At 39.7% G+C, this 18,197-nt stretch overlaps 2 protein-coding genes across 4 annotated transcripts in view; one reads left to right on the plus strand and one right to left on the minus strand.

The window, feature by feature from the left end:
* Positions 1-35: 35 nt before the first annotated feature.
* LOC136439111 (leucine-rich repeat-containing protein 69-like) lies at positions 36-6,002 on the minus strand. Its single transcript, XM_066434302.1, has 9 exons — positions 5,826-6,002; positions 5,539-5,665; positions 5,299-5,371; positions 4,966-5,161; positions 4,550-4,621; positions 4,332-4,433; positions 4,157-4,197; positions 3,878-4,016; positions 36-476 (listed from the first exon to the last, which is right to left on the minus strand). The coding sequence occupies exons 1-9, from the start codon at positions 6,000-6,002 to the stop codon at positions 366-368; spliced, it is 1,038 nt and encodes a 345-aa protein (XP_066290399.1). The 3' UTR covers positions 36-365.
* Positions 6,003-6,036: 34 nt separating this feature from the next.
* Positions 6,037-18,197, plus strand: part of LOC136439109 (WD repeat-containing protein 89-like) — a 36,979-nt gene continuing 24,818 nt past the window's right edge. The window contains exons 1-13 of one of the 3 annotated variants that reach the window (XM_066434298.1): positions 6,037-6,212; positions 6,951-6,991; positions 7,256-7,318; positions 7,519-7,653; positions 7,780-7,882; positions 8,116-8,179; positions 8,441-8,572; positions 9,073-9,159; positions 9,391-9,441; positions 9,696-9,791; positions 10,138-10,211; positions 10,647-10,758; positions 11,049-11,165. In XM_066434298.1, coding sequence (XP_066290395.1) covers positions 6,037-6,212; positions 6,951-6,991; positions 7,256-7,318; positions 7,519-7,653; positions 7,780-7,882; positions 8,116-8,179; positions 8,441-8,572; positions 9,073-9,159; positions 9,391-9,441; positions 9,696-9,791; positions 10,138-10,211; positions 10,647-10,758; positions 11,049-11,165 — 1,251 coding nt within the window. Of the gene's footprint in view, positions 6,213-6,491; positions 6,628-6,933; positions 6,992-7,255; positions 7,319-7,518; positions 7,654-7,779; positions 7,883-8,115; positions 8,180-8,440; positions 8,573-9,072; positions 9,160-9,390; positions 9,442-9,695; positions 9,792-10,137; positions 10,212-10,646; positions 10,759-11,048; positions 11,166-18,197 lie in introns of those variants that run through there. The other 2 variants (XM_066434299.1, XM_066434300.1) reach the window with 2 other exon arrangements.

Raw genomic sequence — 18,197 nt, forward strand, 5'->3', positions numbered from 1 at the left:
ATTTGCCCAATGTTAGATGACTGGGACGTACCAAATAGGTGAATGATGTTATCTTTATTGGTTTTCAATGTAGGGAATATATAATCTCATATACAATATCCATGCAAATCAGTATTATTACAAATATAGGTTAAAAAGATACTTAATTGTACAATTCCAACAATGAGTAATTACAGTAATCTAGATCCTGGAGCATAAATATCTAGCATCATTTGGTAGGTTACCTCCTAGAAAAGGAAGAAATAGGTTTATGTATATTGATCTATTGAAATACATAGAAGTAGAACTGTTTTGAATATTGCCCACATGATCTGTTATATCATTAGTACAAAACAAACAATGCCCTTCAATCTAGGAGCTCCTTATCAAGGGAACGCAACTCCATAAAAATGATGATCTTTTCTGTTGAAACACTTGTAGGAGCAGAGCAGGGCCCGAACAGGGATGGTTCCCACAAAGTTCTTTGTCTTCAAGTCCTGTAGAAAAACAACCATTAGTACATCTGTATGTTGTATTAAAATGCAGAAAAAAGGGGCTAAATCATAACAAGATTGGCAACATAAAAATATGTTGCCATGGCGACGGTGGTCTCTGTTAACGTTTTTGTTTTTAGCCCACATGCAAATAAGGACCTCGCATAAATCATATCAGTCGATCACCTTCTCTACCAAAATAACACAAGTTGTCCAATGTATGAAAATCTTATCGTATCATTTCCTCATAAATTATCTAAATGAGGCCCTCTATGCAAGATTTGTGTCTAATAGTGGCTGCATTTACTTAACTTCCAAATGGTTCAAAAATGAAATCCCCATCATTTACCACTATGGATTTGTAGTATTTTGTCAGTAATTATGCAAATTAAGTATCAATTTGCATAATTGATATCTATCGATATTTATCTCTTTCTCAGTTACATATGTCATGTGTTTGAGAGTCCTATAATAGAATTCAGCTGATCTATTAACTGTCCTCATTAATTATGCAAATCAGATATGATTTGCATAATTGATATATGATTATGTAAATCATTACTTAAGCTATCTACATACCAAAAATTATGATGATCCGTCATCCCCTTCTTGCGTTATTCTCTTTCAAAGTTTGAGTCAAAATCAGCTCCTGCAGTTCCAAAAAAAGCAGCTAGGGGGTCCAAATCTACAGGACATATTTTCCTAACAAAGAGCTATCCACCACTTAAAAATCATAACTATAGCATGTTCAGAAGACGAGATTTGAAAAGTGAAAGCTCCCCTGCAGTACCATAGAAAGTCGCTAGGGGGCCCAAAATCCAATCATTACAAGGTCTCCCACAGACCTACCCACCTACAAAATATGAAGACAATACATCCAGGCATTCTTGAGTTATCGTCCCATGGACTTTCACATTCCTGTACAATTCCTAGAATTCTTGCAATCTGCACACAATATAGTAGAAATTTGGCTCGCCCCTGAGGCGTCGCCAAAATCATATTCATAGAAGAAATCAGATACAGTCAAACCTGTCTATAGCGGTCACTCAAGGGACTGCAAAGGTACCCGGGTCACCGGTTCCTCACTGGGCGCCGAGTAATGAACGCGTGAACAAAATAGCGTCGTCGCTGGACGTCCAGCACTAAAGAAAGTTCATCACTAGAAATCCAGTGACGAACGGCTTTATTCCAGTAATGAAGCCCCCTCGGTGCTGGAATTCCAGCACTGAATCTTGCCTCGGTGCTCGGTTTCCAGAAATGAACTCCGCTCATCACTCGGCTTCTAGTGACGATCTCCGCTCGTCACTCGGGTGCCAGACAAGTAAGCTGGTTCAGAGGTCATTCATCACTGGTTACCCAGTACGGAGGTCCCGCGGTCACGGGTTCCACGCTGGATTTACCAGTGATGAGTGACTCTCTAGTGCTGGAAGCCGAGTGATGACATTACTTCGTTAGTGGCCTTCCAGTGATCACATATCATTATCACTGGAATGTTCCAGTGCTAACTATTAGACAACATTTTGAGTGCATTTTGAGTCGATACCGTTACGGCGTACTACAATAAGACAAAGCCGGGAACCTTTATACCGTATAATTTTTTAATGATTGATTTGTCAGTGTACGGTACTTTTGTGTGACACGAACAATTATTTATTCAAGCATCTGGATATATTTTATTCCGTCCGGGAGCTTGCCGGGCTTTGCTACCGCCCGGCAGGTATTTTGGCCTTTTTTCGTATTGAAGCGTAATGTTACGTAAATTGATGCGTACGTTAGCGTAAACTGCACATCGTATTAGCTGGCTCGGTTTACCATTGCGGTGCGGAATCTGGTTTTCCAGCCCCGCGGGTACTCTCCTCTCTCGGTTTCCAGTGATAATTCAGTGATTTCCAGTAATGAAGTCGCCTCATTGCTGGAAGGCCACAGATGACAAAACTTCATCACTGGAAGTCTAGCGATGAAGGCACCTTCGGTGCTGGACACCGAGTGATTACTAAGGAACCCGTGACCCGGGTACTTTTGCCAAGGGACTGGCCAAAACTGGCCGCTAAGAACAGGTGGCCACTATGGAGAAAATGTCGATTAATTGACCACGAGTGACACATATTTTCAGTACCTACTGAGATACATTTATTCACCGTACAGTACACATGTAAACAGGTAAGGCACATTTTAGAAGTTCGATTGTTGTTCTTTTACTCCTAGTTAGATAAGAACAAAATACATGTTGCTCAGTTGTCACTTACTGTTCGTTTTCGACCGTTTTCAAACATAAAATCGTGGCGACAATTTTCCTCAGTCTCTTGTTGTGGCTTGTGTTGATCAGCATCTACCATTATGCTAATAGGGTACTCAGAAGAAGGTCGCTCTATTGAGGGCTTTTTGTCTTTTCAGAAAATTGCAACAGCCCAAATTTTACATCATAGTAGTATTATCCACATTCATTTTGAAGCTTTTGGTTTAGTAATTATCCTCAGTGATACTTTGCAGCAAAATAAATTTAGTATATTATACCTCCGTAACAGTGGTGTCTTCCGTTGACCTTTATGCTGCTACCTATCCAGTTTGTATCAGCGCCATTTTGAAAATTGCGCCAAACACGTTTTGAGCACAATTTGAATGAATTCCCGGTGAAAACGGAAATTGGGCCGGCATTCAAACATTTCACGAACTTACCGCATCAGGTACATGTGTGGGTTGTATTTTCCAAAAGGCTGCCGTAAAATTTGTCCAGTAGAAATGCACAGAAATTGTCAATTTTACCACGATGTACAAACGCAAGCCATGTGAAGAAAACTATACTTGACTTCGCGTCAAACCATGGATTTTCTAACAAAGATAAAACATTCTGGTTTTCTTTATTATCATCCTATCCAGTTGAGGCCGCATAAATTTGATAACTGCGTGAAAAAATGAAGATTTTGAACGCGGCGTGCGGTGGCGATGCGGCTTCTACCGGCGCGCCGTGACCGTTATCGGCAGTGTTACTGTACTCGCGGGACCGAAAATCGTCTGGCCGCGACCGCGTTGGACAGGTGGCCGCTATAGCCTAATTCTTAATGCTTATGTCAATGGGAAAAATCCAAGGGACCGACAAAAAGTGACCACTATGGGCAGGTGGCCGCTATGCAAAGGTGACCGCTAATACAGGTTTGACTGTATTAAGGGATATCCCCGTAGCTCAATTGGTAGCGTCTTCACAATTGAGCCTCCTGGAAGACCCCGGTTTGAATCCGGGAAGGGTATCCTTGTTGGAGCCGCACCGTCTTTCGAAAGAGACATAAAATGGGGGTCCCATGTTCTAGGAGGCACCTCGAGCATGTTACAACAGCCTCATTACTCAGATGGGTACCTTACTGACTGATAATACAACATGGTGACTATTAATGAGAAGTGATGACTACCTTTCTGACGTCAATGAAGTGCACACACTCCAGCCATGTGTTGAGGAAGGCCTCATCACACATGGCACATCGGCTGGCCTGAGCTAACATCTCACGGATGGCAGGGTAGTGGCGGATAGCCTTCCTCATGTAGGAGAATCTGTAAGGCCACGTCATCAATTGTTAGGGCATGTTCCTTTTGCATTCTATACAGTTTTCCCTTGTTCAATCACTACTGGTCAGTTACTACTTGTTTTCATTTCAAAACCCACCAACAATATCACAACATAACAAACGTACCTATCCTTGAGCTCGTTCATGACGAAACGTGCAGCTATCTCCTGCAAAACAAACAAAATGGCGGTGAAGTCCACTTATCAAGATGACTTCTTTCTATCTGGTCATTTCAAACAGGAATTCAGAAATAAGGTCATCAGCTAATAAAAGAACAAAGAAATTGACCAAGTATTGGTACCTTCAGTGCTAGAACCTCCTCCTCCTGAACAGAATGGACTGGAGTGAAGTTCAGCAGTGGGTTTTCCTCACAGTACATCTCCCGCAGGGGAAGTTTCCCTAACTATGATGACAAGAGAAAGGTGTATTTTCAAACTCGAGAAATATGAATGGAACATCCCTACAAATGATAAGCAAAAAGGGCCAAAAGCTGACTGATTGATGTGAAATGCGACGTACCTCAGTTGGAAATATCCTTAGTTCATTTCCAGCCACATCAAGGTAGGACAGCTTCAGTAACTTGCCAAGGCCCTGCATTAACCCATCATTGCACAATCATCATCATACAAAACTTACAATGCCTCTGCTAACCTTCAAACGATTCACCTGTAATACCAGTACCACAAATGTACATCCCTTAAACAACACCTGTGCAACAAAACATTTCATGTTATACGTTTATTACTAACTGTTGGATTGTTGATATTCTGTGCTTTATTCAGTGTTGATATTCAGCCTAAACCCATAAACAAAAGAGAATTGGAAGCAAAACAGCTACTTATGTGTGCTGAAGGTTAATCAGGCTGATGAAGACCAAGTTTTCCGATGTAGAACGTGTTGGTCTCTTTTCTCTGTGTCTGCAGTATATGTCATACCTCTGGGAGCTCCTTTATTCTGTTCCTCTGCAGATGTAGTTTGGTAAGCCCAGTCAGGTAGCCAATCTCCAGAGGCAGGCCCTGCAGGTTGTTGTAGGCCACGTGCAGCTCTGTCATCTCCACACAGGCGCACAGGGTGGACGGCAGGTGGACCAGGTGGTTATGGTCCAGACTCAGGTACTGTAGACTACAAAGTCTGTAGGGCACAGTGAGATATATGAGAAAATAATGTAGACACATCCTCTAGTGCAATTCGCAAACAAACGATTTGCTTACAATTGTCCGTAAATTTGTTTACATATATATAAATGTAATACCATGTTCTTTGCTTACCTCCCAATCTCCTCTGGCAGTGTAACCAAGTCATTGTGGTTCAAATTAAGAAGAGTCAGGTTTTGTAAACCAACTGAAACAGTGAAAAGAAACAAAAATAATGCAACAAAAACTTTATACAAAATCAAAGTGAACAAATTATAATCATTCAACAAAATTGTTCTTATAATGATTCATACGTATATCTTTTGGGTAATATGTGCAATTGGATCAAAGAGAAGGATAAAGACGTGGACTTACTGAGTACTCTGGGGTTGAGCGTTCTCAGCTTGTTCTGAAAGACGTGCAGTTTCTGAAGAGAGAGGAGATATGCCAGGGCCTCGGGAAGATCTTCAAGCTCGTTGTTTCCCAGATTCAAGATCGCCAACTGTTGGGGACGGTATAGAGTTGTCAATGTGAAACCAATTGTATTAATCCAGTTTGATGGTTACAGTGTCGTTGCAAAGTTTTGACAGATTGATGAAGCACTACTAAGTCTAAACTTCCTGGATATGTTTGGGACAGCTCAGTGCGATTGAGCAACTTACCTGCACCAGAGATCCGAACTCAGGAGGTAGATCCCGTATTCTATTGTTTTTCAGCTCGACGTTTGTTAAACTGACTATTTTCCCAATAATTGAAGGGACGCTATCCAGTTTCTTGTTGCTAAAGTTTAATTTCTTCGCCTTCCCCTTCAGAGCTCGAAGCAAAAGTGTGTCAGCCATCTTGGCGTGTACGTCACGACGCTAGGCGTTGTCCATGGCAACGGCTGCTCAACCGCGTCATCTGGCGGATATTTGTGTTACTGCACATCCATTTCCGGAGCGTCAGATCCAACATGGCTGCCTATATCTAACGTTGCACGCTGCCGTTACGATTTGTGGACGAATACATCTCTTTCTGGCGAAGATCTGTCCAGTAAACGTGTTGGATCGGTAAGAAACTGTTATAATATCTTGCTAGCATTGTGATCGCACTCAAATATTGTCGCGATCGTTCCAAATCGAGCTGGTAGTGTTTCGGAAGGGCGTCTGCTGGTCCTTCTTTGAAAGTTTGATCATAAGTTTTGTTGTTGGGAAGTTATGATAATTATAAAGTTGATTGTCGTCACGGGTTTCTTATGTTGATGTAACTTGTAGCCGTCAAATGAGGACTGCAGTTATTGCAGTGCATGCAATCTGATGGGAAGATGTCAACAAGATACTTTTTGCTGATATTGATAGGATAATACATGTACAGGAACATGCCAAAACACAAACCAGAGAGGAGGGCGAAACCCAAGGATGAGGATGAAGATACCAGTGGTGCCACTAATGCAGCATACATCTTTGACATAGCTGGGCAGGCCAGGTGAGTTTGCCTTTGATTCTGACCAACGTGTACAGCTGACAAAACCGTCTTTAGTTCATTAGCTCAAGGAGGTTTAAAATTAAGCCTTCAAGTTCTTGGTTAGCCTTTTATAGTAGCAAATAGTAGTGGACAACCTCAAGTCAACTGTACACACCACACCACAGAAAAGACGCTGTATCCGCATATAGTTCCCATATAGAACTTTGTTCATGCCCACACCGACTATTATGCAAGAACAAGCTGATTTCTTGTCTCAAGACTCTTGACACTTCCATTATGAAAAGGAGTGATTTTATCAGAATTTAGATGCTTTTATTTTTCAGCTCTGCTCCAGGTACAGGGGATGGTCTACTTGCAGCTATGGGTAAGGAAATTTGAAGTTTGTGAAATAATATTGAAGTTTGTGAAATAATATTACCACACAAAAGAACAGGGTTAATCTCTAGTCATATCTATTTTATTACATTTATTTTCTTACAACAGAGCATAGTGATAGTGGTATAGTAAAGTGAGCTTAAGCTGTGAAGCACATGTACTTACACTTACACATCTTTGAACAAATATAAGTACATCACTCTGTTTAAAAGGTCATTGGTTTTAATAACTCAACTTCAAACAATTTTCCCAGGATCCAATAATTCAGTCCAGGTGTACCAGGCAACAACACTGGCACTGGAACACAGACTGGAAGGTAGGAGAGGTTGCACAGGGATATGGTGTATGATAAATGTCATTAACTTTGTCAAAAGTCGTTTTTGTATGTGCTATACTGTGTTTGACAGAACATACCCATGCCAATTATTCACCATTTGTTGCAAATCATATTTGTGTAATGACAACATTATATTTTGTGTCAATCAATAAATGTTGTTGTAATGTCTTGCCTTGCAGGTCACACTGATATAGTGTCAGGGGTCAAGTTTGCACACACCAATCCCAGCATGCTCTACTCCTCGTCATTAGATGGCACCATCAGGTGTTGTGACTTAAGAGTCAGCAATAAAAAACCTGCACAGATACTAAAAGGTAAGTATCATCTTTGTCTGATTTGATCTGAAAAAAACTAACATTATGCAGTATGCATTGTGATGCCGTGGTGAGAAGAAGCCTCAGCAATCAATTTTCTAACAGCTTCTGTATCTTTCTGATCAGGGTACGAAGGAGACCAGTTCTTCAGTTTGGATGTGAACTGTGATGACACAGTAGTGTGTGGCGGCTGTCAGAAGAGAATGCCTGACACAAATGTTGTTTTCTGGTCAGTACATACACACAGTAGAAGACTCATAGGGCTTGTCTATCCAAAAGCTGAAGAAGGGAAGGTTGGGGAAATTTTGTCTGCAATGTTTAGAGCAGATTCAAAAGAATATAAAAGCTTGTGCCTCCTAACAAGTTTGCAAGTGGAAGACATGTACTTATTTATAACTCTTGAATACATTTGGTACGGTGAAGACATGTTGATTTGACCATCCTCGTTGTGTCTGGGTGCAGGGACAGTAGGACAGGACAGATCATGCACACCTATCCTGACTCCCACAGTGATGACATCACACAGGTGAGTGAACACAGACATCAACAAGTTCTGGTTTAGTCAAGTTTATACCTGGTCCTTTTAATAGTTTTGATTGATAAACACACAAAAACGGGAAAGAAAAATACATGTTGTCCTAGATGACTCCAAAGAAATAATGATTCTCTAAGAAGGAATAAGATTTTCAGCAAATGCTCCTTATGAATCTTTACATGCTTCTACCATCCAACTATTATGATATCTTTTTCAATTCATTGTGTTTTCTTCAATGTCCCTGCTGTACAGGTGAATTTCCACCCCAGCATACCTCACAAGTTGGCCTCAGGTTCCACAGATGGGCTGATCAGCATATTTGATGTCAGACAGAGTGATGAGGATGATGCAGTAGAGAATGTGCTCAACACTGAGTCATCCGTGGTAAGGACTAGCTCATTATACAGCTTTTGATGTTTACATTTTGATGTTTCATTAGAAATCCATAAGATTAGAAAATTCTAATCTACTCCTCCTGGAATCACAGGGCATACATGTACATACACATAATTATAATACATGAAATAACAGCATGTACATACCTACATGTATGACTACGATGCACACATAAAAGAGTAATACCTACAGAACAGCATGCTGCATATCATGATGTCGAGATCACTTTGGTCATTTTTCTGTCTTATGTGAGGTTATAGTATGACCCCTCACTTTCACCCTATTATTGAAATTTTAGAAGCATTCCCCTGACACAATTACTTGTAAATAACAATTTTAAATCAATGGTTTTGTATGTATTCTAGACAAAGTAACTGTTATATGGTATTCTAGTATCTTAGCTTCAAAGAACATTATCATTTAGCTACTTGTACTTATAGTTATATAATGTTACTGATATAGATGTATGTTTTTATTCCCTCCTCCAGAGTAGGATAGGATGGTACGGTCCTAACTCAGACAAGCTGTACTGTGTGACACATGTGGAGACTCTCCAACTATGGGACGCAGACGAGGTACAGTAGCACTGCCTGTGAATGATATGGTCAGGATTTCATGGGCAAGACAATATGGTCATTGTGGTAAATTGATTCAAGTTCCCATAAGCATCTCTTGTCTGACATACATGTAGTGTGAGAAGTACAAATGGTCACTTATGTGATGCAGAGATGATATATGGAAAACGAGTATTCATACAATATATAATTCCATACATATGATTCTGTACTTATCTTTTCCATCTGCAGGCAGACCAGATTGGTAATTTTGAGGATATCAAAGACTACTCTGGCAAAGAGGTAAATGTTGGAAGTATTTTGTAATTTTTCGTAAAACCTGCCATATTTTTATTTACGTGGGGCTAGACTTAACCTTGTTCCTCATTTCTAGTAATTGTAAATCATCTTATGGCACTGTTATTCTTGGCTATTTGAAATAGACATACATGTAGATATGATATGTGTTTCTTGGCAAAGACTGGTAATACATTGTATATTAACACTGTATGTTCCTAGTTTAGACACTTTAGATAAATGCTCTCCATCTCCCACAGCTGGACCATCATGCACCTGTGGCCACCATCAAACACATGAAGGACAAGGAGGTTGCCACGGAGACAGATGACGGCACCAAGAAAAGTAGCGCTTTGGTAGGACCGACAGTTTACCATGTCACATTTGAAGAACAGCAACCCATATTTCATTTTTTGTGGGTTTTATCTCCAATGGTAGATTCGGATTCGAACCCGGTAGGCAAGCTATTTAAATTTTCTGTAACCCATTGGACTATGTATTTTATCCCTGTAATTAGGCAAGGTCACAAAATTTTGGGTAACTCAACTAATTGCCTTTGTGAATCTACTAGTATTGAAGTACATAGGCATTCCTTCATTTATTGTAAAGCGTTGTTGTATCGTAAAGTGTTGTTGGTACCACCCCCACCTCAATGCAGATCCCCAATTCTATAACATACTGGATATTGTCCATGCTCTCCAGGGGCCTGACTACCTTGTGGACTGTTACTGGGATGCCCAGCAGCAGAAGCTCTTGTTAGCAGGTGGCTTACACAGGTGAAGATTTATAAATTACTAAACTGCAGTTTAGTCTGTATAACCCAAGCTCCACCTGTCCCGGGGTTTATGTCCCCTCCCCACGGCTAGCAGTTACAGGCCGCTGACTAGAAGGGCGATTGAAATCAGGCTAAACTGCAGTTGAAATTTACATCATAACATCCAGCCAAGTTTGTGAGTTCCTAATGTATAGAGAAAACATCAGTAAATAGTTTAATAACTTCACCATCACCTTTACCTTTACCTTTTTTATTAGTGCATACTATGCACTGATAGGACAAGTTTATTTTACACTATGAAGACAGCAGATAGTTATCGAAACATCTGAAGAGAAGAAAAATGAGGTTGTGTACCTTTTAATGAATTCAATTATTAAAGAAAACTATGCTGCATAGAGAAAGCAGTTTAATCATTTTTGGTCTTTCCCTTTGATAGTGGTAGACTTAATGTTTACAAAGTGAAGAGGAAAAAGAAGACATTGAAGCCACTGTACAGTCTGGGAGATGGACACCTTTCAACTATAAGATGTCTTCACTGGCAAGACAAGGTACACTACATGTTTCTTCTACATCTTATACAGTTGTATCTATTACCTTTTAGTCTCTTTTTATCCCTTTTTTCAGTTTTGAAGGTCAGTAAATTGTTAGTATGATGCCAAACCATGTGTGTATGATTCAGTTTCTTTTGTTTCCTCTCTCTTTTCCGTGTCCTTCATAATTGAAAACTTATCAGGTCTTATAGGAGGAATGTGCTCCTATTATGTTTTCTTTTTTGTATAACTTACAACTGTATTTCCAGAATTCTGCTGAATTTACATACATATACTATCTCCCTCAGACCCAGTCCCTGGTGACAGGTGGAGAGGACGGTCTGCTGTGCCTGTGGAAACCTGGGGTTGATTTGGAGAAGGAAACAAAGGACCTGTCCCTAACTAGCCAGGCCATGCCCGGAAAGGTGGGTTGATACTGAACACTAAAATGGCAATCAGATAGTGCTTGTAACAGAAATGTGTCTGATGTTATATGATTGAAAAGTCATGTACCTCATGTATTTCACTGCTAAACCTACAGGGGGAGCTTTTGTACCAGTAAACAGCAGACAATTTAAACACAATAGTCAGTACACCAGTTAAAAAGCACCATTGGACAAATGCTGCCGTCCAGATGAAATTTGTTAAAAAAGGTTCATGGTATTAGCACGAGTAAAAATGGCCTGTCAAAACCATAGCTCTTATCCTTTCCCAGAACAGGAATAGAAACAGTTCCTTCATTCCTCGAAAGAAATAACTATTGCAGAGTGATAGATTCTTCAACAGTTTCTTATTAGATTTCTCATCAAGGGCGTCTTTTCCTAACATTCAATCAATTCCAAAAACAAACAAAAAACATGAGGTCTTTTTGACATGCCAATGAATATTTTGGTACTAAGCTTCCAACACTGCGCCCATGCATAGAGTGAATTTCAAAATGAAAACACAGAGCAGCCATATGGAAACTACATACACTGTAGCTCAATAGCCTAGGACAGATACATGTAGCCCAACAGGTGCACTGAAAAATTGCACTGCATGCCAAATTATTCCCTCAAATTCTGCCCCTGTAGTTCCCAGGAGTTCATATGCTTGGATGGTTCTCAGGAGGATCATCTTTCTGGTGAATGTTGTTGTCATAGTAGTGAGATATAGTTTTGGGCAATGCTGTCTCTTATCATGCCACGTTTTCTTGCACATGTTCCATGTGTTGTTACTAAGGCTGTGCTGTGAGGTCATAACACTCCCCAATGTTGCTCCATGTGAGGGTTATTCCATGTACAAATCTAAAACAAGGAGATCCTCTTTTTCTTTCAAGTTCTTCTAGATCCATCTGTCTTTTAATCCAGGTCTTACTTATGCTCCAATAACTGAGCTACTGCCGATGATGACTTATGTACAAAATTCTCAGGTTCTTTCTAGTATCTGCATAATCATTTTAGAAGGAACTGAACACTGCTACATGATCAGAGTGGACTAGACCTCATTAAAACCAGCAGTGTGTGCAAACTTTGATATGCTGAAACATTTGTGTGGTTAGTAATGATAATCCTTTATCTATCGGTCAACGACAGGTCAAACCTCAAAATGAATGGTAACCAGATCTGGGGCAAGTATGAGTTATAGCAAGAAGAACTCAGAACTAACAAAATAGGCTTTCAAAAATGAAAACAAGTGACATTGAACATTGTTAAAATTATCATATAAGTTCAGAGATGTGTATAGGATGATTATAGATGCCATTTTTCTCATGCAGGCAGATCCAAAGCACATTTCAAAACATAACCTTTTATATCCCCAGAGAAGAGTGACCTAGAGTATCACCTTTTCCTCTTATCACAACTATTTCTCTGGGACAAGAAAAGCAGCCGATTTCCAGACAGGAGAACAAATTGAAAACAAAGTACAGCAGGGTCAGTTCATCAGGACTGCTGTCTGCAGAACTGGCAGCAGGAAACCCTATCTAAACTGTGGCAATGTTCCCAACATGGCAGCAGCCACAATCTGGTTAAAACTTGATGGTGTCTTGTAGTGGGAGTGGAGGGTGTGTAATAAAGAAGGCTGTGAAGATAAGGAGTCTGATCAGTCAAGACAGGTGCAGGCAGCAGGCAGTCTTAGACTTCTTACATATAAGAAATTCCCATGTACTAAATTAATAGCAAATACATGTTGTTTCGAATATGTTATTATAGAGCAAATGTGGGTATTCGCTGGCTGTGTCTCTTTGTTTGTTATGTATTGCATCTTTCTTTGATGATTGTCTGTCACCCCTATCAGCCACATGTGTTTACTTTCAGTGGGAAGTGAAAAGTAGGGCAATGCCTGTCAGACCATCAATGAGCTAAGATCAGACACATTGCATCTATCATTCACTCACTCTTACCCAGCGTTATAACTTACACATGTTGCACAGTTTACTGTATTTGTGGCAGGGGAAGTTCTTTTTGGATGTTCTAAGCTAATCATTAGTGAAATAAATCCCCCCTGCTCTCCCTTCTCCTCGTGCATACTTTTGATAGGTGCAACCATATGATAAACTTTGAAAGATGGCTGCATGGTTTTTGATGACAAGACTTGTGTGGGACTGTACCAATTGAAAGAATTAGGGGGATCGATTGGGAAATTTTCCTCATCAGAGGGATGAAGTCCACACATGGAAATTGATCCTTAAGGAGATGGATGTGGTAGATAGAGGAAAAGAATTGATTTGGAGCTTCAGAAAATTAAAAGGTGTAGAATTTTTTTCTCTCTATAGTAACCCCCCTTAAATCATCATTGGCAACTACATCAGGGAGATTATGCTAGATTGGAGAAGTTTGCTACTGGCACCAATATTAAAGACATTGCAATGTCATATGATATAATTATCATACAATCTTATACTAATTTGATGCAAAGATGCCTTCTTCTGTCGGAGTCAGCATTGATAGTTGCAGCTCCATATGTAAGTACTCAGTTAGAACTAGGCCAGGCGGTTCCACAATCTCCCAGGTTATGATTTGAAAGTCAGATGCCAGACATTTTCCTGATAGGCACAATTGTTTTTGTTATGTCTCCCTCTGTGTCCCAATTTATCCTGGATATTTTCCATCTTGAAATGATTTTCTTGGGACTCTCACTTAAGAAAACATGCATTCGTGATGAGCAGTTTAAGTGCTGAAAATTCTTCTAACTAGTGCCAGAATCAATAAATGAAGCTTTATAGTTTATCAAACATCTGACAGTTAGAAATCTTCCTGGATTATCTTGCCAAGAAAGTCAGTATATACAGCTTATATTAGCCTATATAGCACTACCTGAAGAAGAATTTGTACAGAAGATATGATAGTTTACACAAGTTGAGGAGCCCTAAAAGTTGTTTCAAGGTGGAAGAGCTCTTCCATTGGCTTGTGGAGTAACAGTATTTGCATGATCAATCTATGTATGTTCTCTCCACCATCCCAGTTTATAAGTGCAGGTGTACTGATACAGCCTTACCTCCTTATAGTTACATCACATCCAACTGGAAGGTCTTTACCTCTTTGTCCTAGCCTGGGTACCATTCTTCTATAAGGTCATATCTGTGGGGGCAGACATAAACTAGGATGACATTTGGTAGCAGCGGTCAGTTCATTCTTGGTCGGGTGAGGTGTTTAGGCATACCCCCTGAAGAAGGGTATCAAGACATGTATGGGGGAAGAGTTAGCCAGAACTTACACAAAAGAATCCTTTGAAAGAAGTTGATTTTTTTGAAGTTTGGATTGAAGGAAAAAGAAGAGCTCAACTAAAACACAGATGAGGAAGAGGGTGGTATGTCACCAGCATAATGTCAAGAATGGTACAGTTATGAGTTACTATTTTATCACCAGTTGAAGACTTTTTGGGTGAAAAAGCACATGTGACTTTTCCTTTGAACTCCAGACTGGGACCAGCAGGAGACCCCAGTAGCCACCTACCTATAATGTACAGTAGTGAATTTATGGCACAGCATGTTGGCTCATAGTGTGGAACAAGATTTAAATTCCCCAGCTGCACTGATATTGATAGAGTTAAAAACTGGAGAATGAGTGGCAGTATTGTGTTGCAACATTTGATCACATAAAGACTCAAGATTTAACATATTTGTGGGGATCACTTCTTAGGCTGCATCTTTATTTAGGTTGTCAGAAGTGTAACTTAAAGATGTAAAAGATGAAAGCAAAATGGTTGTAAATCAGAGGCATATATATACGTGTCTGGAAGACTATCCTATCAGTAGGTCTCCAGCTTCAGGTTTGTTCCGTCTCATTCATTGCCTGGGAGCCCCCATGTTGTTAACTTTTTTTGTTATCCGTCATTTTAATCATAAATGTTACGAAGATGCAAGTTCATTAATTTCTTGTCATGAAGGTAGGATTTTTGTGATGGAGGGAGTGTATTTTTGTCCAAAGGAGCAAATTTCCACCCTGGGATGGAGGAATGGGTCCTGTAGACAGCCCTGATCCTCACACTCTAGAACCATGATGGTACCTGACTTGTCCCCCACAGGTACCTCACCAGGGTGGCCAGTTTTACTGCACATCAAGTTTGCTTTGAAGTATTATGATACGATCAGTGAAGGTCTTTCCAGATCCCATAAAATCTTCTGTCCGTCTGGGTGGGCCATTTTCAGCCTCACAAACCAAATTTTAGGGTTGAACAACTGTGCAGCTATTGATTTTGGTTCAGTAAAAGTTACAGGTAAAATAAGGTAGAACAGGTCATCCTTGAAGTGCAAGGGCAATGGTAACGTTGTGTGAATAATCACACTATGATTTCTCATTTTTTCAATCGAAATTATTGTGTCAGAATAATATTTTTCCATAAGATAATGATAGTAGCTCTTAACTTACTTGCTGCCTCCAAACCATTTTGCCAAAAGCCTAAATACGATGGGTATCACCTGTTCTACTCAAGGGTTGATGCTTACATTAACAACAGGGAGGTCAGATAGCAAACTTGGGAATTTTAAACCAAATCTGTGGGAATTTGAATGATTTCTTCCACCTGTTACACAGTTTAGCTCACAAAGATGTACATGTATGTACTGCATCATATAAGCAAGGTTTCAGGATATCAGAGCAGAGCACAACACCGCTTTTCTCAGACATTGATGAAACCAGACTTAGCATTAACCTTAGTATTACCCTCACAGTTAGCTTGAACTTTTGGAGACAAATTTGTTTTGGCAATAGTGCACTGGCATGACATTTCATTATGAATTATGCTAGCCATGATCCTGCATAAATTTACTTTTGTTGAACTTTGTGCTGACACCAAGTAACCTTTCACATTTGCATTCATACTGTGCTGGCTCTGATTCTGTCTGAGACCCCAGAATCCAGCTTTGTTTTTGTGCTATTTGTGTTGGAGAACTGCCTGTGATCAAATGTCATCTATGATAGCATCATTGTGCACAACCTTTCACGCAGACACAGTGCTAATGTGAGATGTAACATTATCTAGAATGTCACTTGCATATATTACTCTCTGACATATTAGTCCCAAGTGATTTTCTTTATCAATCATTCTGTGTGAGAATCCTTGTGTTTGACAAATGATGAATGTTTGACTGTTCCAAGAATGTCCCAAGTTTCCTTCCTGTTGGAAAGGTCTCTAGCTGTGATTTGTACATCCTACTGAAAAGAAGGTACCGTATAACTTATAGCTGATGTTTGCCTCAATTTTGGGAAGAGATCTTGTGATATAGGCAACAAAAGATGGAGGAGGAAACGTTGCTTGTGGAAAAATATTAATCTCTGCATATCCTAAGAGCAGTAATTGAGTTACATGGTTCTTTGAATTTATTTAAAGCAATGCCACCGCCTCAATATGCTCCAATGACCAAACAGAATATAACTGCTGGTTGGTGATGTAAATCTGTTTCTGCAGACTAATTAAGGTCATCAATTAGGGAACACCTTGAGCCACCTGAAAAAATCAGATCAGGGCAAAGTTGTTTTGAGAAGCCACAAAATTGAAACATTTACATGTTTCAGGATATTCCACAGAGAAATCCTGGCAGGGAGAAATTGGGGCAAGAAAACAATGGTAGAGTTTATCTAACTGGGGAGGTTGTTGTACATGTGCTAGCCAAATGAGTCAGTCAAAACACACCTTGTACATCCACATGCTGTGCTGATGTGTCCTTTGGACAGGCTTAGGGCTCAAAGGAGCATGTGGTTTTTTACTTCAGGACATCTTTGTGCATTCTGTGGGGGTATTTAAAAAGTTTTTGATCTAGAGTGATAACATCTTACCTGGTAGATCTACGACGAATCAGTGCACTGTAAATGCATATACTGTTATGGTGGCTTTATTTTGTGGAAGGAAGGAAAATGATTTGTGTTGTTTGAAGTTTGCAGGTGAATACTATCTAAAAAAAACATGTCATGCTTTGTCCTCAGTCTGAGGTTCGACTGCTCTACAGTCAAAGTACAAAATACATATTTGCAATGTTATGATTTCACGGTAAGAAGTCAGTGCGAAAGTTGAACGATCACAAACATTTCACGATTTACAATCACATATCACTTCTTCAGGTTCACAAACATGCTGTACAGCCTGGGTACCATTCTGTGTAGTTTACCCTCTATTTGTTTTGCCCCTCTGCTCCTTTATTTTTGGACAGTATGGACTAAAACCAATTACGTTATTTGGTTCTGTCTCCTGTGGCAGGAACAAGCAATATCTCATATCTCAGGATATCCTGAAAACAAACACTCTGCACAACTGGTAATCATTAATCAGAGGTAGGAAGGATGTTTTTCCATAACAACTGGATTAAGACGCATCACAGAGGATTATCATGTTGTAAAACTTTGAAATAAGAGCTCCAACACACCAGACTTTGTTGAATCAGACATTTTTAGAAAGTTAAGTTAAGTCATACTTCATTATGCAAACATAGGACTTTGAAGTGGGAGTAACAGAGAAGGCAACCTCCAGGAAATATTGCAAAAAGAACTAACGTTACAACTAAAATGTGTTTGATTGTAAAAAGATAATCCCTGATGGAACATCAAATGTCCAAACAATAAAATCAAAGAAGAAATGTTTATAAAGAAGAAACACCTATTTAGTATTTTAGATAGATCTATCCAACAGTTCGGACTCTATAAAGTTGCTTGGGGTGGGAAAAATCAATACAAATGATTTGCCCAGAAGGTTGTAACCCTAAGTAACCATACTTAACCATGGAGAATACTCCACAACTACATTGTTACTGTGATATGGAGGGATTCTGTATTATATTGAACCTTGTTATGATAAGAGCTATGAACTCCTCACGACAAGAGAATACCGGGGTAGTGTTGGAGATGGCGGCAAGGCTTTTTGAACTGCTGATCTGTGGATGACCAATATGCCTATGTGATTAGATTCCATTTAGATAATTTGTCATAAGTATCACACAGAGACATTTGTGCGTTTGAGTTTGTCTTTTTATTACCTAATGCTCC

This window comes from Branchiostoma lanceolatum, chromosome 7 (genome assembly GCF_035083965.1).
Source record: "Branchiostoma lanceolatum isolate klBraLanc5 chromosome 7, klBraLanc5.hap2, whole genome shotgun sequence".
NCBI classification, from domain to species: domain Eukaryota; kingdom Metazoa; phylum Chordata; class Leptocardii; order Amphioxiformes; family Branchiostomatidae; genus Branchiostoma; species Branchiostoma lanceolatum.